This window comes from Carettochelys insculpta, chromosome 1 (genome assembly GCF_033958435.1).
Source record: "Carettochelys insculpta isolate YL-2023 chromosome 1, ASM3395843v1, whole genome shotgun sequence".
NCBI lineage: Eukaryota > Metazoa > Chordata > Testudines > Carettochelyidae > Carettochelys > Carettochelys insculpta.
Genome location: NC_134137.1, coordinates 121144013 through 121166924, shown reverse-complemented (window position 1 = coordinate 121166924; position 22912 = coordinate 121144013). Strand labels below are relative to the sequence as shown.

Genomic DNA, 22912 nt, shown 5'->3' with positions numbered 1-22912 from the left:
GTGTCCTTCACATAGACAGAAATGTCTTCTGATTTCCGGGGACATTGAAAATTCCAGATTTCTGAGCAGTGTTATATGTGACCAAATTAACAAGAAAGCCGTTGTGGTTGTTAGAACTCTTGGAGAGAGGGGGGAGGAGTGGGCATGCTGCAGAGCATAAATCAGCAGAGTAGGGATACTCCAAAAGTGCTGAGAGGGAGGGGGAAGCGTAAGAGGTTCAGGGCCCCAGAGTGCGAGAGGCATGTGAGGGAGGGGGAAGTGGAGGAGGATCCCCAATGGATTGCAGGTTGCACCCTGACTGATTGCCCATCACTGGTCTAAACCTTTTTGGTGTGGGGCTCTCTGTTTGAAGCTTTTGATTAAAAGAATTGAATAGGGGTTGGACCAGAGAAAAAGCATGCCAATTAGTGTTATTGGGTTTGATGGAAAAATAGGTTGAAATTTAACACAAACTTCCAAATAGGTTTTATTGACACAGAAACTGCATCTTTGCTGAATTCGTCAACATATTTTTTGACTGGATCTACTTATAATCCCCTTCAGAGCCCTTTAATCTATGCAAGCTTGTTAATTCATTTTCTAGTAAAGAGTAGAGTGGGTGGCTGTGTATGTGTGAATGAACCACCGAATTACAATGCAAACCTCGTTTTCCTTGTGTTTAATAGGAGCACATCACAATTAGCATTTTCTACCTAAAGATCCCAGTGTGTGTTACAGGCTTTAGCTAGCTAACCCTTGCCACTCCTACCTTGTTTGAGGGCTGTGTTTCATCTTCATGGTGGAATGCAGCCAGTATTTACCGAGTCCAGGCACGCTTTAGGGCCAGATGTGAGGAACACCACATCCATTGAAACAGCCCAGGTAGGCAGCATGGTCCGTAAATTGGAATCTGAAGGATGCTGGGATTAGCTATTAGTCTTCTCTGAATGTTTCCACATGGTTTTTAATGACCGCAGGAGGGCTAAGGAGGGCTTTAAAAAAACTGAAAATAAGATTCTGTGATGACAGCCCTGAAACTTGCAGTTTTCTATTTCTAGCTTCAGAGGAAGCACGAAATGGGCATAGATACAGCCAGTGTTGCTCCTCCCCCCACCCCCCATGGGATCCAGTGCTGGGACTGCAGGGCGCCAGTACTCAGTACTGGCAAGTACCAGCACAGAAAAAGTGCTGGATGCAGCAGACTTTTCCTTCATCCTCTGCAACCCTGTCATGGATACGCCATCTCTGTGGGTGAGAGGATATTCTTTTAGACAGCCATGTTCCTGATGCGTGCCATGGGGCACCAGCGGCTCAGGTCTCAATAGTGGTCACAAACCTTGACTACGGTAACTTGTTGCTAGGATTCTGGAACAGTTTGTATAGAGATGGGGAGGGCGATAAGTGTCTCACAGGCTCAGAGTGGGGCACCACTTTCTGTAGCTCCCATTGACCATGAAGCCTGAGGGGTGGCAGCATCTCTAGTTCCAGCACCAACGCATTGCCCTGCCCTGCCCTGCCCTGCCCTGCCCTGCCCTACTCAAATAGCAAACAGGATCCTATCGGGGATGGGGGTGTTAGGTAAATGCTTAGTGACCTTGTAATTTAGATACAGGTTGAACCTCTCTAATCCGGCAACCTCGGGACTTGACCGGTGCTGGATGAGAGAATTTTCCTGGATGGCAGGAGGTCAGTATTGTCTAGCACATTACCAACACTTCCACTGCTTACTAGGCTCTTAGAAGACATTGATGGGTAAATTTAAATCTAAATAACAGCACAGAACACTAGGAACCAGGGCTGGTGGCTGTAAACAAACTTTATGGGACCACAGGAAACTTGGTCACACCCATGAAAAGTGGTCATCGGGCTAACTAAAATCATGCTGGATTATGGATGTTGCCTGATGAGAGAATGCTGAGCTAGAGAGGTTCAGCCTGTGTTAATCAGCTTGGATGTGTACAAATCTGTGGTCCTGGGTCACACGTATTCTAGGATGTGTTAAAGGGGTTAGCCAGTAGATGTACAAAACCACCCACAGTTTATGAAGAACTAAGGAAAGCATTGGAGGACTTGAAAAAAGCAAATACAGTATCTTTTGTTTAAAAAAAAAAATAGAAAGGGTACTGAGATTTTCCTGAAATGGTTCACTTGGAAGCTTTCTACCTCAATTTGTTCATTCCACTACGAATACTTAACAGGAAAAAATTGCTAAAGGTCATATTGTGCCTCAAAATGTACCACCAGATTTTTGTCACTGATTTTCAATAGGAAGTACTAGTTAAAATTGATTAACACTGTGAAAGGTACTTAGGTAGCCTCATCAGTGTAGTTAGTATCTGAGTACCACAGTCTTTAAAGCGTTTACTCTAACATCACCCTGTGGCAAAGAATTGAATCAGTTCCTCCAGAACCCTAGGCTAGCAGCCTAATCACCAGATTTATTGAAAATTTTGAACCAGATGTTCATAATAGTGCCCCAAATTCATTGCATAAAGGTTTTAAATATCTCCAGAGTCATTCAGTAATTGGCAGTGACCTGTGTAAAGAACAGGTTGAGTAGCAAACCATATAGTTTTATGTATGATATAGAAGTAGGGCCATTAGTGTCTGAAAAGCATGAAAACAGCTAATGGTTGGAAACTGCTTATGCTTTACATCTTGCCACTCCATGGAAAAGTCTCTGTAAGGTCTCCCTAGCATTTTGCCTCTGTATTCTGTTTTGGGGCTGAATTTAGCAGCCCCTGTGCCAAAGATGCTTCCCTGCCCCTGAGATCTGCCAGGTCTGTCTATTGATTTGGCTGGATTAAGGTCGTTGTCATGGAGGCCCTGAATGTCCACACAAGCACTGGAGATTGTCATCCTCTGTACAACTCTCTGGCACTGAGTCCTGAACCCCTCATTCCACAAGCGCTCCTGGAATCCCTGCCAGGACTGGGATGGAGTAAGGAACTGATCAGTAAGATTCAAAAGCATGTCAGGCGTAGATCCTCCAAGGTATTTAGGTATCTAATTATGCTTTCTTCATTGGGAGTTAGGTGCCTAACTCCTTTGATGATTGGGCCCTATGTGACTTGAAGGCCTCAATCCCGGTTTTAAAAGTGATTTAAGTGCTTAGGAGCCGAACTCTAATAAGATTTAGGTTCCTAAGTGCCTGAATCCCTTTTGGAAATGAAATTTTGTCTCTCCTCCCCACCACCGTTGTGGCCAATAGCACAATGGTTAGAGCACTCACCTGGAACATCAGAGACCTTTTTTTTTTAAATTCTTGCTCTGCCTGATGTGGAACAGGTATTTGAATTTGAGTTTCTCATAACCCAAGTGGTAATGTGAACAATGGGATGATTGGATATTCTGAGTGGGGTTCTTTCCTTCTGGAGCTATTCCACTGCGTATAAATAAATTCTTTTGGGGCCAAAATATCCCCTCACCTTAAAACTTCCCTCCTTAAAACTCTGTTCTGATGCCTCCGGAAAGCTTGATGAGCCAAGCATCACAGCAAAGGAACGTTTTCAGGATGGCAGCTGAAGCCAGGCAACCTCAGTCTGGAAATAAGGCACACGTGTCTGATGGGAGAGAATAATTAACCAATAGAACAATTTACCAAGTTCTGTGGTGGCTGCTCCCTCACTGACCATTTTTAAATCAAGATTGGGTGTCCTGATTCTGCTTTTGGGATTATTTTGGGGAAGTTCTTGGGACTGTGCTACACAAGATGTCAGCCTAGATGATCAGGATGGTTTGTTGTGGCCTTGAGATCGATGAATAAGGAACAGCGTGCTTATGTGCACTGCTGATACCACTACTGGCCATGCCCATCATCATTGTCTCGTTGTTTCCTTGCACATCTCTCTGTATCCCTCTGTTGTCTCTTGTCTTGCAATTAGAATGTAAGTTCTCTGGAGCAGGGTCCATTGTTTAGTTTTGTGTTTGTACAGTGCCTGGCACAATGGTGCTGTGGTCTGCGACTGGGGCTTCTAGAGATTACCGTTTTACAAACAGTAGTTGTGGATGGGAGACTCAACCTGGGTTCAAGTCCCTTGCTCCAAATCAGGTGGGAATTTGACAACGGGTTGCCCGCATGCTAGCTGATGGACCTAACCGCTGCCCTTCTGGGTATTCTGATCCAGTCCCTGCCCCACTAATTCATGATAGAGTTGCCCTGGCTGTCCTGTGCAAGGCTCAGTCCAGTGGCTGTAATTTGAGAACTGCTTCTGGTTTGGCTCCTGCTACAGAGATATGCAGGTAATCCTGAATTTGACTGTCCCTCCAGCATCTAGGCATGAGTGAGGTTGTTGAGCAGCTCAGCAGGATCTGGTCTTACGCAGTTTTGTGCATGCCATCAGAAAAAGTCAAGTGCCATGGGGATTTTACTTGGGAGAAATTTGGGCACCTCTAGGATTAGGTGGGTGGTCAGAGTGAGTGTTGACGGTTTCACCGATGCCTAAATATTGGGTTGTTGCTTCTTGAAATGTCAGTTAAGCACCTGAAGCTTCTAGTGAGGCAATTACGAAAATTTTGCCCCTAAGCATCACATTCGACGCACCAATATTGATCAGAACCAGTGTTTCAAATTCCAGTATGATCAGCTCAGCCTTTCAGCATTTTGAAAGCAGGGGGCGGAAGTGGGTGTGTCAGGGACACCTCTGAACGAGAATGTAAAGTGAGCTAATGGAGGTCCTTTCTGTTGTGGGTGGATATTAAAAGTCCCACACCACTTCTCAGAGGAAGAGCATTTTTCCTAATGTTTGTGGCCACAGTTTTCCTTAACCCCTATTTTTGTTCCATGTGCTGCATGATAGTTTTGTGATTTGACTGCCTCCTTTTCTCCCTGGTGATGGCTGCATTTCAGTGCCACATTGTGTGTATGGGCCCTGATTCTTCAGTGGGATGCATGCAGGCAAACCCTTGTGGTGCGCCACTGAGAGCAGTTGCATTTTGCATGGACACAGGGATCTGCCTGGATGTATGGGATCGGCGCCATAATTTGTAAAGCTCTTCGGGATCTTTTTGGAATTGAAAGCACTATATAAAGATAGAACTTTTTTTCAAAAAATCTCTCTCAAATATTCAACCTTTCTTCTTTTGTTCTTTATTAAGTTTTCACTGCTCCGAGATGGGACCCTTTTCTGTCCTGTAAGCTTCTGTGATGTTAACTACAGGTGCAAGAAGAAACCCGCACTTCTCTGTCCTTTCAGCTTTTCCTTTCATATATGGCTGTAATGTGAGGAGGATAATAAATAACTTACTGCAGTTAGATATTTACATCTCCCAAAACAGTGACATGTCGTGTAGACTATATTTTGTGCCCTTATGCTGTGTTGGTTTGAAACAAACGTGGGTTCTCTTCTGTTATAAAACACATGGATAGACTCTACTGTTATGACAGCATAAGCTATCAAGTGGGTTTTTTATTTTTAAACAAAAGATAACGTAAAAGTGATTGCAGAGAGTTAATGAAGTGGGGTTGGCACAATAAATACTTTCTCAGCTTGAGGATTTCATTAATTGTGACTGTACTTTGTGATTTCGCAGATACTAACGATTTTCTCATTTATCATTGTTTCTTCAGATCTCTGTTGAAGAACTGGAGAGAAGTTTGTTTATAAAGGTCAATAAGGATGCAGTTATGAAAATAGCTGTTTCAGGAGATCTGTTTGTCCAAAGTAAAGGAGTGTACCAGCTGAATGTAACAGTAGGAGGCATTCCTTTTAAAACTAAGGATCTTATTCAACCTGTGAGTACTGCTCTAAATTTTGAGTCCCATTAGTAGTGGGCCTGACTCTTTAGCCTCATTTATAACAGGCGAACTCCAAGTGGAATAAGTCCTAATTTATGCCAAGCTAAGTGAGAGACCAGTGAGGTCCAGTGTGCTTTTCAGGCTGGGAGCAGTGTGGGTGGGTGGCGAATGGGGGGGTGGTTGTGTGCTTTCCTTACATACACCGGCAGCAGCTTAATGTTTAAGTAAGTATCATGCCAAACTTTTATTTTGTGATCGGTTTTTAACATCTGTTTTCAGAAGTGAGCTGCAGGCATGATGACATGGGTGGTTTCTCACTTTGTAAACAGCTTTTAACTAGCTCCTAGGTGGTTGTGAGTTTTATGCTAAGAAACCAATTCCTTTTTTTTCCCTCGTTAAGATAGATGCTATGATAGGAATGAAAATCAGGACACTCCTTGGATGTGTGTGTTTGAAGCTTGGAACTATTTTTGGAAGCTGCTAAATTAATGTTTCCAGAATTTCCATGGAAGCCAAAATACAAAGAGGTTTATCTGTAAGAGACCCTACAAAATTCGCTGTTCATTTTGATCGATTTCGTGGTCATAAGATTTTAAAAACAATAAATGTTATGATTTCAGCAATTTAAATCTGCGATTTCAGTGTGCAGTAATTGTAGGGTTCTTGACTCAAAAAGGAATTGTGAGTTGGTTGCAAGGTTGTTATGTGGGGGTTCTGGTATTGCTACCCTTACTTCTGTGCTACTCTTGACAGTGGTGCTGCCTTCAGAGCTGGGCTGCTGGAGTACGGCAGCTGCTGGCTGAGAGCTTGGAAGGTAGATATGCCATCCGCAGCAGAGAAATAAGGGTGTTATGATATGGTATTGCCTCTCTCATTTCTGCACTGCTGATGGAGGGATGCTGCCTTCAGAGCTGTGTGTCCAGCAACCAGCCATCACTCTGCAGCTGAAGGCAGAGCAGAAGTAAGGGTGGCAATACTGTGACCCACCTAAAATAACCTTGTGACGGCTGCACAGACGAGACCAGATTTTATAGTCAATGACATGTTTTTCATGGCTATGAGTTTCGAAGGGCCCTATTTATGTGAGTTCTTGTTCAAATAGCTGCTGTTCTAGCTCTCTTTTTGAATTGGTTTTTCCACCTTGAACAAGGCAGTTGAGTCTCAAGATTGAAAATGAAGCAACCTGAGAAAATTTTCCCCTCCATTAATAAGTCATTCATAGTAATTGCTAGTCTGAATGTGTGTTAAACTAGTGGTGCAAATTGAATGTGGGCCTGGGAGCCAGAAAGCTGAGTTTTTATTCTCTCTCTGTCTGAGTGGGGATGCTGTTACTATACTAGCAGCTTCAAGGCAATCTTTTGTCTGCTTTCTCACTTGTTAATTTTAGAGTTTAAAATACAGATGGAATTAACAAGGTACATTTATGTCTGTTTGAATAAGTCTGTGTAAATTCATAGGTCTTTTACATCTGTCCCCGGTCGCAGTGCATACCAAGGGGTCATTTCTCCCTGGGTTCAACACATTGTGTAATGTGATCTTTTTATTTTGAAATGTGTTGTAATTCATTACATGTAAAGGCCCTGTGTTTATAAAGAGTTTCATAGAGATCATGTGTTGCAAATCTTATAGGGGCATTTTAAAAATAAATGGCAGTAATGATGTGCAGCACATAGAAGCGGGTAACACAGTACAAAGGCCAGTTTACTTCCTGCATGAGCTATACTCCTCCCCAGTGGAGTTTTACAGACTTGAGTGGAGGTCTGTGTGGACACAGAACATAGGTGTAACCTTTCTCATGTCTCTGGGAGTGTGCAACGCCCAACCACCCTGCCCACCATCTTCCTGGCCCCCGCTCCATTTCCTAAGCATGCTTCATCCTACTCTCCCCTTTCCTCCTCCACCAACTCTTGCACACAACTGAACAGCAGATGAGGTGCTAGGGAAGAAATTGGTGGATGGGGCTGGCAGGGAAAGGAAGGAATTTATTGGCCAGGCTGCTGAAGGGTGGAGGATGCAGGCAGAGGAAAGGGAACTGGCTGTCAGTGGGTGCTGAGCACCCATTTATTTTTACCTTTGCGTGCTCCAGCCCTGAAGCACCCAAGGTGTCAGCACTTGTAGCACAGAGGTCTGCCCATTGTGGATGTCCTTGCAGGATTGGGGCCCCAGTCTGTCTTGGTATGGTTGCGTGTTGATGAAGGTGACAAGCTTATTTTCCCCATACCATGACATAGCTTGATCGTGGGGGACCATCTGAGCCCATAATTCTCTCTCTGTGGAACCTCGAATAGCAATGCAAGATAAGGTTATTTCTCTGTCTGACCAGATAAACCCTCGACTGGATGGTTGTATGCGGGCGTGGAACTGGTTGAATGGCGAAGATACTACTATTCAAGAGACAATAAAGCTAAATGACAAGATGCAGTGCTTTGCAGTGGCAGGACGAGGATCCTTCTATCCTGGCACTGGTTCCGCTATGTTTAATTTCAGTTATAGTAAGTGCTACTTTTTGGTCATTGTCATAATGTGCTGCCTCTGTAGTCAAATAGAACACAATAAACAATTACAAAAGTGCACGTATTTCTGTCTTGTCAAGTAAGTTTCTTTCCTTCTTTCCTTCCACACATGCACTCTGTAATGATATACATGGATAGGGAAAAGTCATATGTACTAAAAATAGAAAACAGTTCAGATTCTTTCCCGATTAAGAAAGCTATCAGCTATAGAGAGAAGTTGAATCTGGGATTCATAAAAGAAGGTCTGGTAACATTCTCCAGTTAGATTACCTTTACGTGGCTTTGACAATACATTCATCTCTGCTGTGTGCCCTGCTCTTTTGCTATTCTAATTCTGATTTCTTTTAAATAAGACATTGTCATAGTGATATGTATCAGATTTATGACACATGTGTGCACTGCTGTTTACATTAGTATAGGTTATGCCTCTAAGGCAGGGATCAGCAACTACCGGCACAAGTGCCAAGAGTGGCATGTGAGCCAATTTTCCTCAGCACACGAGGCAGGAGCTCAACCCCCACCTCCAAACCCATGCAATTGGGAGCTTGCTTAAAGCCATGCTGCCTGCAGATGAAGAAGAGACCAGCTAATGCTACCTACCTCCACCTAAACAGTAAAGCTTTGCATTTTAAATTGTCTATTAATGAAGCTGTTGTAAGTAGGAGTATTAGGGACGTTAAAAAGTATCTCCGGCACTCGGATGGTACATAGAGGTCCAAAGGTCAAATTTCAGCCCTCCGCCTCAGAAAGGCTGTTGACCCCTGCTCTCAGGCGGTCTGATTAAGTTCCCCACCCTCCCCCGGAATAAGTTCCTTCCTTCCTCCGAGTGCCTTAAGATACACTAATGTAAGCACAGATGTAAATAATGCTATGTCAGTGGGAGAACTTCTCCAGCCAAGGTAGCTACCACTGTTTGCAGAGGCTGAAGTAAGCAAGCTGACAGGTGAGCTCTTTTCCTTTGGCTTAGAGCAGCTGCACTAAGTAGGTGCAGCTGTGAGCCCTGCATTGTAGCCTGAGATTTAGATGAAAAGTTCACTGAAATAAAATTCAGTCTGTACTGAATTTCACTTTTAAGTTAATACATCTTATTAGGTGACTCTTATGTTGTTTACAGCATAGATGCAAGAACTCCACAGAGTCTAGCACTGGAAGTACAAATGACACCAAACTATTAGCAGAGATGTGGTCAAAGAATTTACATACTTATATTCATTTATTATAAACAGTTATACTTGCCTTTTTTATTTAGTATCAGTAAAAGAATACGAAGATGCCATTTATCCTATTTACAGCTGTAATAAATCAGTATTAAGTAATCAGGGGCAGGCCCTGTCTTGAATACTGTGTAGAGGTCTGGTTGTCCTGTCTCACACAAGATGTACTGGAGTTAGAAGAAGTACAGAAAAGGGCAAAAAATGAGTAGGAATGAAACAGCTTCCATATGCGGAGAGATTAATAAAACTGGGATTTGGAAATATGACTGAGGGGGCAGGGTATGATAGAGAGCAATAAAATCATGACTGGTGGTGAGAAAGTAGACAAGGAAGTGATATTTTCTCCTTGTAACTTGGGCCCTAGCAAATTCATGGTCCATTTTGATCAGTTTCACACTCGTGTGAGTTTAAAAATCGTAAATTTTCAGGATTGCAGCTATTTAGATCTGAGACGCCATGGTGGTGTAACTGCGGGGTTCTGACCCAGAAGCAGTGGTTGCAGAATTATCGTAGGGGCGTTGCAGCGGTGCTGCCCTTCTGCACTGCTTCTGGTGGTGGCAACTGCCTTCAGGTCTGGACAGCTGGAGAGTGGCAGCTGCTGACCAGAAGCCTTAAAGACTGCCCCTCCATCGCCAGCAGCAGCATAAAGGTAGGGATGGCCTGGAATGGTATTGCTAAGCTGACTTATGCGCCACTGCCTGCAACAATGGGCCCTTGGTCAGCAGCCACCATTCTGCAGCCTCACAGCTCTGAAGGCAGCAGTGCAAAAGTAAGGGTGGCAATACTACAGATTCCACCCCACTCCCCAGCTAACCTTGCAACCCCCTGCAACTTCCTTTTGGGACAGGACCCCCAATTTGAGAAGTTCTGGTCTCCTCTGTGAAATCTGTGTGGGATAGAATAAAAGCACGAAAGGGGAAACCAGATTTCACAGGTCTTGTGTTTTTCATCGCAATGAATTTTGTAGGCCCCTATTCATAACACAAGAACACAAATTAATAGGCAGCAGGCTTAAAACAATAGAGAGTATTTCTTCATGCAACCTATAATCAGCCTGTGGGATGCCCTGTCAGAGGATGTTGTGAAGCCCAGAGTTGTAACAAGGCTCAAAAAAGAACTAAATTAATTCACAGAGCATAGGACCATCATGGCTATTAGCCTTTAACAGGCATGCAAAACCATGCTTTAAAACAGTGAGGGTCAACCTAGGATAATGAGTGAGCTGCAAGACCATTGTACCCAAGATGGTCTTCCCAGGTACAGTAGTTTTGCAGTGGTGGGCAACCTGCAGCCCAAAAGCTACATGGGTCCCATTGGGGTTATAAGTGTGGCCCGTGAGACATTTTGCTTACCATTGCCCATGTGCAAAGCTGCCAGATTCTGCTGGTTTTCAGCACTTTGATTGGGTGCAGAGGGTGCACACGGCTCTGTCAGTGGCCGGTGCAGTCAGTGTACACCTCTTTATTCACGTGCACTTGCTTTTTGCCCGCGTCACTTCTGTAATACTGGTAAGGGAGAAAAAACCCTAAGAAAGAAAAGTTCCATATTAATGGAGGGAATTCTGTGCATTATTTAAACTGAAAAGGGGTTCTACCACATCCCCAAAGAAATCCAATGTGGATGAAAACCAGCAGAATCTGGCAGCTTTGCACATGGGCAATGGTAAGCAAAATGTCTCACGGGCCACACTTATAACCCCAATGGGACCCATGTAGCTTTTGGGCTGCAGGTTGCCCACCACTGCCCTAAAGTATCCTTAGCTTCTGTTTGCCAGAAGCTGGGAATGGGTGACAGGATGTACCACATGATGTCTGCCTTTCTGTTCTTTCTTTGAAGCACCTAGCACTGACCATTGTTGAAGACAGGACAGGATAATGGATTAAAAGGACCATTGTTTTTACTCAGTATGGCCATTCTTGTGTTATGATCTTAGCCAGTATCAGATTTAAAATTAGAAAGCTAGAAGAACATCAACAATGGTCTATTTCTGAGTTCAGTGGGACGGTTTATGGCAAACTAAAAGGGCTTGAGACCCTCTGATTGGCTTGTGATGGGATAGTGCTTGAAATGTTCTATTTATATTTCTTCATTTTCGTTTTGTCTTGTTGGTGTGAAAATGTTCTGTTTCCTCTGGGTCAGATTTTAAAATCAATCCCTCAATCATTTACGAAAGGCCAAGATTGATACAAAAATTGGATTCTGTGTCTTGCAGCAGCTTGGAGAATGTGCTGGAGTAATAGCTATTAGCAGTTGAATCTCTATCCCTGATTGGGGGCGGAAAAATTTCTCACCTTTGACTGTTGACATTCAGAAAGGCAGTGGCATTTTCTGTGGCTTGTAACGGGGTAGCGTTATTACCATTTTCCCTTCTGATTTTTATGGACCAACATTTGGATTTTTTTTTCTTTTTTCTGGATTTAAAAAGCTGTAGCAATCTGTCCATCAGCTCCTCCAGCCCTAGTCCATCTTATCTGCTACTTGGTCAGTCATTCTGTTTTTTCTTACATGCATCTCTCTCTCTATCTCTTTGTAGTGCAACCATCTTCTGGAAATGAAGCTGAAAGGAATTGGGAAGTAGAAGTAAACACTGTAATTCGACCAGCAGCAGATACCGGGGTACTGTACGCTCTTGTTGGTGAAGGACCTTCCATCCCTTTATCATTGTCTCTGATCGACTATCACTCCACTAAGAAACTTAAACAACAGGTACAAGCTTTTGTTTTCTATGGTTGTAAAACAAAAAAAACTCCTTGTTATTTCATCACAATTTTTGTGGGGCAATTTCACAAAAATCTCAAAATTTGTGCTTGCCCTTTGGTGTATACATTTACATTCACCAGTTTAGAATTTCTTGTTTGTTTGTTTGAACCTCATTGGAATACAGGAATTCTGCTTCTTGCAGGGACTACAAATACAGAAGGAGGTAGACACTCCTTTGAACATGTGGCCTTTTAAAAATATATTGATTCAGTAGGAAATATCTCCACACTGACAGTATTGCCCCACTTGAATTTGAGCCACTATCACAGTTTATTTGACTTGTCTGCATTATGCTATAATCTCCTTGTACAGAGGATCTGCATTCTGTACTACCATAATAACTCCCCAGGATCCCACTCGCCCCTTCCCCCCTGCAAATCCTCTAGCCCCTTTTTTTCTGTCTCCCTCCCCTCCCTTCCATGGGCACTGATGGCTGCACAGAAAACAGGACGTTTTGCAGCACGCAAAGGGGAGCACGGCTGAGTACTAGTACCCAGGAGGTGGTGCTCCACCGTAGAGTCTGGGGAGCTGGGAGGCAGTCTCCTTCCTCTTGGTAGCTCTGCATTTGCAGCAGTGGGCAGGGAGCGGATGACCATGGTGGTGCCGCTCATGCTTTGCCTTTGTTGGGAGACAGTCCCCTCCAAAAATTTTTTTGTCCCCATTGTTTCTTCCCTCTTCCCGACGCAGCTTCCCTTTGCTTTTCTGTCTCTTTGTTTTTTTTCTTCAGGGAAGTGCAACGGTTCAGCCTGGGGGGAGGAGGGGAGGATGCACAATCCCACAGAACCGCCCCCCCCCACCTTCTCTTAGAGGAACTGTAGTCAAGGGAGTGTGTGCAAAGTGCCAGCCATACCTATGTGTGATATAATCACATAATTAGTTATATTCATAACATAATGCTAGATTGCACTGTCACCATTCAGAAGTAACTCCACTGAAGTCAGTGAGCCTACTTCTCATTGACACTTTGCTGCACAGCACCACTCTGGCAGTGGGAAAGCAGTGCAAGTGTGATATGTATCCTCTTTCAGGTGCCTTTGAACTGCCAGACTGGCGGAGTTGTCAGTCGATATGTTAGTCTGCGGGTATTAGCGGGACAAGGCAGGTGAGGTCATAGCTTTTCTTAGACCACCTTCTTTCGGTCAGAAACAAGTTTTCAAGCTGCACAGAGGTCTTCAGGTGTGCTGTTAATGTAAATGAGAATCAGACCCAAACAGTGGAGGCATGCAGGTGGAAGTCTAGTGCCGGTGAGCACAGAACCTGACTTTCAGTAGTAATATAATCCGTTCTCTGGTGATTCTGAAGTAGCCTTTTAAACAGCTGCGTTTGTGAGCATTATGGAACTGGAAAGTGTGTATTTGCAGTTTGTGTCTGTGCCTTCACTTATTTTGCTCTTTTGATGTTCAGTTCGTTATCTTGGCCCTGGAGAACGTTGTTGTGTCTAGGCTGGCAATAAACGTTTGCGATGATCGGGAGCACTCTGTGAACATCTTCGTCAACAAGGGGCAGGTATCGCTCACTGTGGATGGGACTGCGGGACAGACTGAATTAAGCCATTCCCAGCTACAGGACAGCCTGTTTCTCTTGGAGGGCGACCTGCAGTCATCTGTGAAGACGTATGTGGGGGGACTGCCAGGTGATTATAAACTTCAGTTCAGGTTCTAACAAGAGTAATTGTCCTGGTGATTGGAAAAATGCATCTATGTGTTCACTAGACCCTGGAGGTAAACACACTGCTTCTGCCCAAGTGAATTTGGTTGTGTACGTGTAGGTGCAGGGAGAGCACTTACCATTGACACTCAGATTTTTAACTTATTTCTGTTGAAATATTGTATCGTCCTTTTTGGAGAGGAGGAAGCAAGAACAGGAATCTTAGCTGAGGTGTTTTCAGTCACCCAGTGCGGTTACCTCTTCACAGACGAGCTGAGGAAGGTCAGTGTCAAGCTGGCACAATCTGTGGAGGTAGTTATCCCAAACGTATGGAACCCTGAAGTAGCATCACAGTCAAGTCCACATTGTATTTGCCAATCAAAACAAAGAAGCAGTCAAGTAACACTTTAAAGACTAACAAAATAAATTATTAGGTGGTGAGCTTTCGTGGGACAGACCCACTTCTTCAGACCATAGCCGTACCAGAACAGACTCAATATCTGTGCCTTAACAAGTGAGTCTGTTCTGGTATGGCTATGGTCTGAAGAAGTGGGTCTGTCCCACGAAAGCTCACCACCTAATAAATTATTTTGCTAGTCTTTAAAGTGCTACTTGACTGCTTTTTTGTTTTGATAGTATACAGACTAACACGGCTGTCTCTCTGTATTTGCCAGCGTACAAGTCTGAAATCAGTATCCAATGGGAAATAAAAGACTTGAAGGTGAAGTCTGATGTTTCGATAGTCTCACGGCCTTTCCCTCCCCAGCCTTGTCTCCTGACTCCAGGCTCCCCGCAGGCTCCCAGTACCCCTTTGCCCTCTGTTGAGTGACCAGTTCACCTCACCTCACCTCATTTGGAAATCTTAGGGGTTAAGTGCTGTGGTTCTGTAGCTTCTCTGCTGATGTTGCATACAGAGAGCAGTGTGTGTAACAGCTGATAGCATTTCCAGCCAACCGGGCGCTGCTCAGGCTTCCATCATGTTTGGCTTTTGCAGCAAAAATAGAGGCTCTGAAATAGTCACTCCTCTTCCTTGATTGAAACCTGACAGATTGACCTTTGGTTTGAATGAGAGATGTTTCTCATTCCAGCTGAACTGGTTTACCTCTCCCTATTGCTGAGAAATGCAAACAAGGAAGCATTTGAAAAGCGTGACTTTCTGCATAATAGTAGTCACTATCTGCAGTCCTCACAGCCAAAGTCCTGGCCTTGCTTGTCCAACCCATGTAATATGAGGAAGGAGAGGCTGGATCAGTGCTGGCTTATGTAAGGCTGCAGCAATATACCAGGAGAGGGCAGCTGAGGGGTAACATGTGGCAGGGTGCCCCTTTATTGCTGTTCAGAAAACGATTAATGAGCTCATGCTGAACAAAACATATGCCAGCAGACTAGGCTCCAAGCCATGCCAGAATATGGGAGACTACACCCTCCTGGCACTGAGGAGTGTAGGTAGCTGCAACAGCCAGTCTTCAGCCTAGCAGTTGGCAGAAGGTCATACTGTGGTTTTTGCAATGCTGTTGCTGCAATAGGATGTAACCCAGGCTCTGGTGCAGCAGAGGACAGGATTGTCTCCTGAAAGTTTAGGAAGTGTCTGTTTACACACTTGGAACGGAGGTTTCTTTTGGTGCTATAGCTCTCTGGAGTCATATATTCCTAGGCTGGCCTTTCAATGGGCCATCAGGTACATTTTCGTTATGCTCTCTGGTATGTACATTCACTAGAACGGATCGAAAACCGTCAAGAAAAAATTATGAACTTATTGTCATTTCCCACCTAACATTTCCTGTTTTTTCTTGAAATTTAGAGCATGTGGATTAGCTATATGGAGCTGGCTGAAACTGGGGAGCATGGGAGGAGAATGTTAGGGTTTTCTCAATCAACATTTTTAGGAACATTTTTACTGAGAAGCCAGCTATTGGAAATTTCTGACTAGCTCTAACATAGGTCTGTTATTCCTAACATTAATAATAGGGCTCTTCTCTAAAGCTCGGTCTGTGCTAGACAGGTAAGTCAATTGCAGATACACAATTCTAGTTACGATACTTGCGTGGCCAGAATTGACTTATCTGCCATTGACTTACCGGGCCATCTACACAGAGGGCCTTACTCCTCATGATAGTGATAGTTCAATTTTACGCATCTCTACCAGGCATGAAAAATGAAATGGGTTGATCTTCTCTATAGTATAGACAAGCCGTCAGTCTGTGTTTGTGGCATCTTTAATTGATCGCAGTTCCATGGACTATCTGAGCAGTAGCTTGCCATTGCTTTCCAGCTGCCCATCTCTGAAGTCAGTGCTGCCACCAGTAACAGCAAAGAACTAAGGGTATCGGTACCACAATCCATCCTGCAGTAACCTTGTGACCCCTCCTCCCCCACAGTTCTTTTTTGAGTCAGGCTCCCTTTGATTACAGCACCATGAAATTTCAGATTTAAATAGCTGAAATACTGTTTACTATTTTTAAAATCTTATGACCAGAAAATTGACCAAAATGAACTGTGAACTTGGCAGGGCCCTAAATATGGCAAGGGATACATTTTGTAGCTTTTTAAAATTCTGAACTGTGGCAAGCGTTTCTATCTTTGATAGGTTCCATGGCCAAAAGGAACTGTTGTGAAAATCTAGTCTGGCCATAGAACTCCCCAGAGCAGACCTTTTTTTTTTTTTTAGAAAAAACAAAAAAAACCAAAAACCCTCCAGTTGGTTTTAAAATGGTCAGTGACAGAGAATCCACTGCAACCCTTGGTAAATTGCCCCAGCAATTAATTACTCTCACTGTTAAAAAGATATTGTCATATTTCCAGTGTGAATTTGTCTAGCTTCAACTTCCGGGGTTGCGTCTCCCAAAGTAAACCCAATGCACTCGCCAGTCTACAAGGATTACAGATAGGTTAGCTGCCGCCTCCTGTGATTTTTTTCTCTGCTCTGCAAGTTGCTCATTTCTTCCATTGAGCCCAATGGTAGAGTCTTAACATTTGAGTTAAAACAGTTTGACAACTGAGGAGATTATAAACTTTAGGGATGGGTTAACTAACCTGGATTAAATACATCAAACAGATGTTCAACCAGGAGTTGGACTGAACTGAATTTTTTCCAGCCTTTATTAATTTCAGCTGATGTTGGATTGTTTTTCATTTTTCTGTCCTCCACCTGCATTTCTTCATTTCAGCCAAAAGTAGGAAACGCACCCCTCTCTTCCTCCCCAACAGCTGTCACTCCTAATATTTTTTTCATCTGACCTCCATGTTGTCGGTATTCCCTATGTTAAGTGAAGACCCATACTCCAGATATGGAGGAAGCAGCACTTGGGATTGGAAGAGAAGAGAGGACCAATTTACTAATGATCACAGCATTCAGTAAAATTGTTTTCTCGCATATTAAATTCCCCTGAATCCTAGATATCTTCAAATTTTGCCACAAATTTTATTAATGTTTTCAGTGATGTACAGGCTGAACCTTTGTAGTGAAGAGTTTGAATCTTTGGATTCATAATCAGCTTGTCTAAGGTTCATCCATCACAATTAATAAAATTTTCTGTGGAAATACTAGTAAATTCTTTACAAATGAGTTTCATGTGTGATACTAATGGAGTGAAATTTAATTCATTTTTATGTGTCACCCTAGAAATCCTAACACCGTTCAGATCATTCAGTTTGTTTCTCCCTTGCCTACACTGCCCATTGCCTGTTTCTGCCTTACCTTTGTTACCCTGGACCAGGTATTCAAGCAGTTTCTCCTGAGGTTGGAGTTCAGTTCGGTTTGCTATGATGCACCCCGGTGGTGATTTATCCACCAGGCTAAGCGTCCTCTTGTTACATGAAATAAGGTTGGGTAAACAAGAGTTTCTTCAACTTCATTACACCACAATCCTCTTCTGACAATAAAAATTATTCTGTGGCTTTGGGAGGGGGAGCTGAAGCCTGAATCTGCCTGAGCCCCACTCTCCCAGGGTGGGGCCAAAGCCAAAGCCCAAGGGCTTCATCCCCAGGTGGGGGCTTGTAACCTGAGCTCTTCTACCCAAGGCTGAATCCAAAGCCTGAGCCAAGGTGGTGAAGTTCAGGCTTCATTTGCAACCCCAAGCCCCATCCAGTCTAACACCAGCCCTGATGATGGCATTAAATGGGGTGGCAACCCATTCTGTGGTCTGGACCCACAGTTTGAGATGGCTACTGTAGAAGTGATCTGGATAAACTGGAGAAATGGTCTGAGGTAAATAGGGTGAAGTTCAATACGGACAAATGCAAAGTGCTCCACTTAGGAAGGAAGAATCAGTTTCACACATACAAAATGAGAAATGACTGTGTAGGAAGGAGTACTGGAGAAAGGAATCTACAGGTCATGGTGGAGAAGGAGGAGGGGCAAAATCATTCTCCTTACTCTCTTGGGGATAGGACGGGAAGCAATGGGCTTAATTTGCAGAAAGGTAGGTTTAGGTTGGACATTATTAAAAGCTTCCTAGCTGTCAGGGTGGTTAAACACTGGAATAAATTGCCTAGGGAGGTTGTGGAATCTCCATTACTGGAGATTTTTAAGAGCAGATTAGACAAACATCTGTCAGGGGTGCTTGGTCCTGCCATGAGTGCAGGGGACTGGACTTGATGACCTCTCTAAGCCTATATCTACACTTACCATGGAAGATTGACCACTCAGGTTCGATCTTCCAGGGCACCGTTTTGCGCATGCGTGAAACAGCACATTCTGGGGTCAGCGTCAACCCTGGAACTCTTTGTGAGCCACGAGGATTAAGGAAGGTCGATGGAAGAGCACTCCTGTCTACCTTCTGCCATATAGACAGCCACCAAACTTGATGGCTGAAAAGTCGATTTTAGGTACGCAACTGGCCTACCTAAAATTGCATGTCAGCTGTCGACGTTTCACATGAGTATAGATGCAGCCTAAGTCCCTTGCAGTTCTAGTATTCTGAGTCTATGAAAATGCCCAAGGACTAGCTACAGGGTATTGTTTAAAGAAACTGAGCCGTACATGCAGAAGTAAACCCATTTCATCATTTATAGGTGTGGCACGAAGTGCTCCTCTGTCGACTCTGCAGCCTAAAAGATGACCCAATTTAGAGTTGCCAAAACAGTAAAGTTATGCCTGTGTACACGTTTGGATTTCTTGTGGTCTCCAGTGCAGTAGTGTTAATGCCGTGCAAGAGTCCTGTAGAGTTAGTCAGCTTTGCTTTGATGTGGAGGTGAGAGGTTTACCCAGCTTCCCATGTCATTGTGAGATTAAATCATTTTTGAGCAATTCATCACTTTCCATTACACAACCCAATGTATTCATTAGCCTTAAACTGTACAGACAAAACAAAAAAGCAGTCCAATAGCACTTTAAAGACTAACAGAATAATTTATTGGGTGATGAGCTTTCATGGGACAGACCCACTTCTTCAGATCATAGCCCTATCAGAACAGACTCAATATTTAAGGCACAGAGAACCAAAATAGTAATCAAGGTTGACAAATCAGAAAAAAATTCAGGGTGAGTTTGCTGGGTTTTAGAGCATGAAAGAGGACACTTACTGGGCTTACATTTAATTTTCTTTTTTTTTTTTTAAAAACCTCTGTTTGAGGAGGTTAGGTGCAAGAATTACAGAAATTAGTAATGTCAGCTATTATGATCTATTGGTGTGCTAAATTTCTGTCTTTTTTGTGGCATAAGTAGATGGCTGCTAGTGGGCATTGAAGTAAAGGTTTTCTATGTGCCCATTAAAACTCTCTTAGAAGGGAGTGATCATTGTGTTAATTTAGAAAGCATTATTGGCGTAAGCTCCTTTCCATTGAATGTTGTTAACTTCTTTATATACAGTGTTGTTGGTGTAGCCTTATCAGCCCCAGGATATTAAAGGCAAAGTGGGCAAGGTAACATCTCTTATTGGACCAACTTCTGTTGGTGAGAGACAAGCTTTGGAGCCACACACAGCTCTTCTTCAGGGGTGGGAAAGGTACTGCCAGCCTCATGAGTCAGTGCTGTATGAAAGAGACTGTTTAGCAGAACGAGCCAGCACATTCTACGGGCCCAGGGGTAGTGTGGCCCATAAATGCCTCTGCAGCCATAAGAGACAATGGGTGGGGGTGCCATGGGTCACATTTTGAAGCTTTCTCTGCAGACATAAGGACTACAAATTACTTTTTCTTTAAGAATGAAGGCTGAAATCCTCACATATCCGCTTGACTCCAGGAGCTGGAACTTTTAAGGAAAACAATAATTACCATGAGACTCATGACCAGATCGTGAGAGTAAGCAACACCGGCACCCAGAGATGATAGGTGTTTTTGTCTTTTATCATTGTCCTGTGTGAGTTCATCATAATCAACTGGTTTCGCCCACATAGGTGTTAATGGGGCATTTCATGCACTGGGTGAGGGGCATTGCATTTTGTGAGCAGCATCTGTAAGAGCCATGGCTCTTGAAAGGGGTGTGTTGGAAGGAGGAAGGATGGTGAAGCTGTAGCTATACATCTGCAGGTTTTGCATCTGTTGTTCTGGCAGAGCCCGATGCCACTTTGGGATGCTGTGTGTGGCACCAGCCCTTGCCAGACAGCCTTGGAGGAGACTTCCCAAAAGTGGATGGCTGGGGCCCCACCCCTGGCCCAGCTGGAGTGAGCCAGGAGACCCTTCACTTGCTGGGATAGGGGCCATTTGCAGCCTGCAACCTGTGTCCATGTCCTGTGTCATTCCCCCCACCCCAAATGGCAGATGGAGGGTTCACAGCTCCCCACAGGTGTTCTTGCATCCCTTAGCCTGATCTGGCTCCAGCCTGGGGACGGGGCTATGGAGCTGCAGACCAACCATGGTAAGAGCCAGGCTACCAGGCAGTTGTAAGGGGCCATGAAACTCCATCTACCCTGGGTTGGGGAGCAAGAGGCAGGAATATGGGCTGCGGGCTGCTTTTTCGGGGGGCCCCTACCTGGGCAGGTGGAGGGTCTGTGGTGCAGTGTCCTCTTCTGCCTTGTCTTCAGCTGCAGGCCTGGCTGAAGGGGAAGGGGGAACAGGACCTTGCATGGGAAGGAGGTGGGCCAGGACACTCATGCTTGAAAGTGGAAGGGCCATGGTGCTGCTGCTGCGCCAGAAGAAAAGATTCAAAACCTGTATCTGTACTTCAGGCAGGGATCATGGATCTATTACAGGTGTGGGTGGATGAGGCTCCATAGCCAGTGTCATGCAGGTGTCAGATTAGATACAGTAGGGTCCCCACATTCGCAGACTTAAGGTTCGCAAATTCAATTATTTGTGAGCGGCTGCTTCCCCTGGGTCTCTGGGGAAGGGAGTGCCAGCAGTCACCATTTCCACAGGGGCTCTGGGCTGGGAGTGCCGGCGGCTGCCATATTTGTGAAATTCAGTATTCGTGAGGTTTCTCAACACGGAATCCTCACGAATATTGAGACCCTCCTGTAACCATGATGAGGCCTTCTGACCTTGAAGTCTGAATCTTAATGGAAATGGAAAAGCAATGAGGGGCTAGTGTTCAAAATATGAGACAAGAATATGAATTAGCATAGTTCTGTGAATATCCATGGATGTATGCCGATTTACACCACTTCAGGATCTGGCTTGTGACCTCTTCATGTGTGTAGAAATGGAAGCTCACGTGAAATGCCTTTTTTTTGTTTGTTTTTTTTGGTTTGTTTTTTGAAAAAGACCTTTAATACAAAACTAAGTGTTCTTGCATTTTGCTTATTGCGAGGGTGGAATGCGGGACAGGAAATGGGAATGAATTTGATTTAATCCAAGAACCAGCGATCTTAACTTGATATGGATAATTGAAACTGAAGGAAGTTGAAGATGGTTTTTCTCCCCTTTTATACAGATGTTCCTGTTATTTCTACTCCAGTTACTGCATTCTACCACGGCTGCATGACTGTGAAGATGAATAATAAGGCACTAGACTTAGATGAGGCTTTATACAAGCACAATGACATCACATCACATTCTTGCCCTCCAACTCAGACTGATCTATAGGTACCACTGCAATGTGTAAAAGTTTTATATTCAAAAACTTTCCATGCTTTTTTTTTTTAAGATTAAATTATTCAGACCTCCCGCACTATGTGTATAGTTACTTTTAAACACTGAAGTTATGTAGGAGCTACTGATCTTCACAAGTCACATTGGTTATTGAAATATTTCTTTGCTTTGAGGTTTAGAGTCTGTAATATATTTGTAAATAGATCAGAAAGAAGATTAATAATCCAAAATGGCAGATTATACTGAAAGTGAATATTAAGATTGTAAAAAGACAGATGGATAGGTGTAATGTGGAAAACCTAGTAATATATCAATGTGAACTGGAAGAAAAATAGTATTGCTGTATTATTTTTATTACCAAACATTGCTTTCTGATTTATAAAATATGGAAGAATAAAATATTTACATAATACTTCTTAGCTACACTGAGGTTGTTTCTTGGGGATATGGTTTCAGACTGTGAAGATTTGCTGAGCTGACACCATTTTGTTCATATTTCACTGACTAGTGTGATCATTGGCCTCTGAAGAAGTGTAAATAGGCTCCGGCCTAGAGCAAAAGCTTATTTTTAGGTTGTGGGGGTGGGGATATGTGGGAATTGGGGCGGGGAGGGGGGCGGGCGTATATGGGTGGTTTTTTGGATTTTGTTTTGGAACATGCTCTCCAGGGATGACTGGTTCGGTTACAACCTTTAGAAAAAGCTCTTGTTCACTGGAGAACTTGAAAGTGAGAGGGAGAAATTGGGTCAGCAGGAAATAATTAAAAGGAAAATGTAGCTCAGGTAGAAGCCCAAGTGTCTTATGTCAGTAATCAGTGGGGCAAATGACAAAAGGTGTAAAGGTCAGAGAATAACATGCAACGATGTAACTTTTGTTACTTAATTTTTAGGCTGTCTCACTCACCCTCTGTGTGCTTAACAGTCCTGGGAGCACTGATGCTTTGTGATTAAGTGTGAGCTACCCAGACTGAATAGCAGTGTGGGTCAGAATGTGCATATGGGCATATTCACCAGAAGAAGCAGTGGAGCATATGTCTTTATTTCCATGCTTACCAGCACAGGCTTTTCAGCCTAGACCCAGTAAACTTTCCTGCTG

At 43.8% G+C, this 22912-nt stretch overlaps 1 protein-coding gene across 2 annotated transcripts in view; it reads left to right on the top strand.

The window, feature by feature from the left end:
* Positions 1-22230, top strand: part of GAS6 (growth arrest specific 6) — a 66012-nt gene extending 43782 nt beyond the window's left edge. Inside the window, exons 11-16 of one of the 2 annotated variants that reach the window (XR_012645087.1) lie at positions 5549-5713; positions 8040-8208; positions 11977-12149; positions 13608-13836; positions 19993-20148; positions 21661-21800. Coding sequence is in view for 1 of the 2 variants with exons in the window: in XM_074990900.1 (XP_074847001.1) it covers positions 5549-5713; positions 8040-8208; positions 11977-12149; positions 13608-13836; positions 21661-21812 (888 nt within the window). In the remaining variant the exon portion in view is untranslated. Of the gene's footprint in view, positions 1-5548; positions 5714-8039; positions 8209-11976; positions 12150-13607; positions 13837-19992; positions 20149-21660 lie in introns of both variants that reach the window. The other variant, XM_074990900.1, reaches the window with a different exon arrangement.
* Positions 22231-22912: the final 682 nt, after the last annotated feature.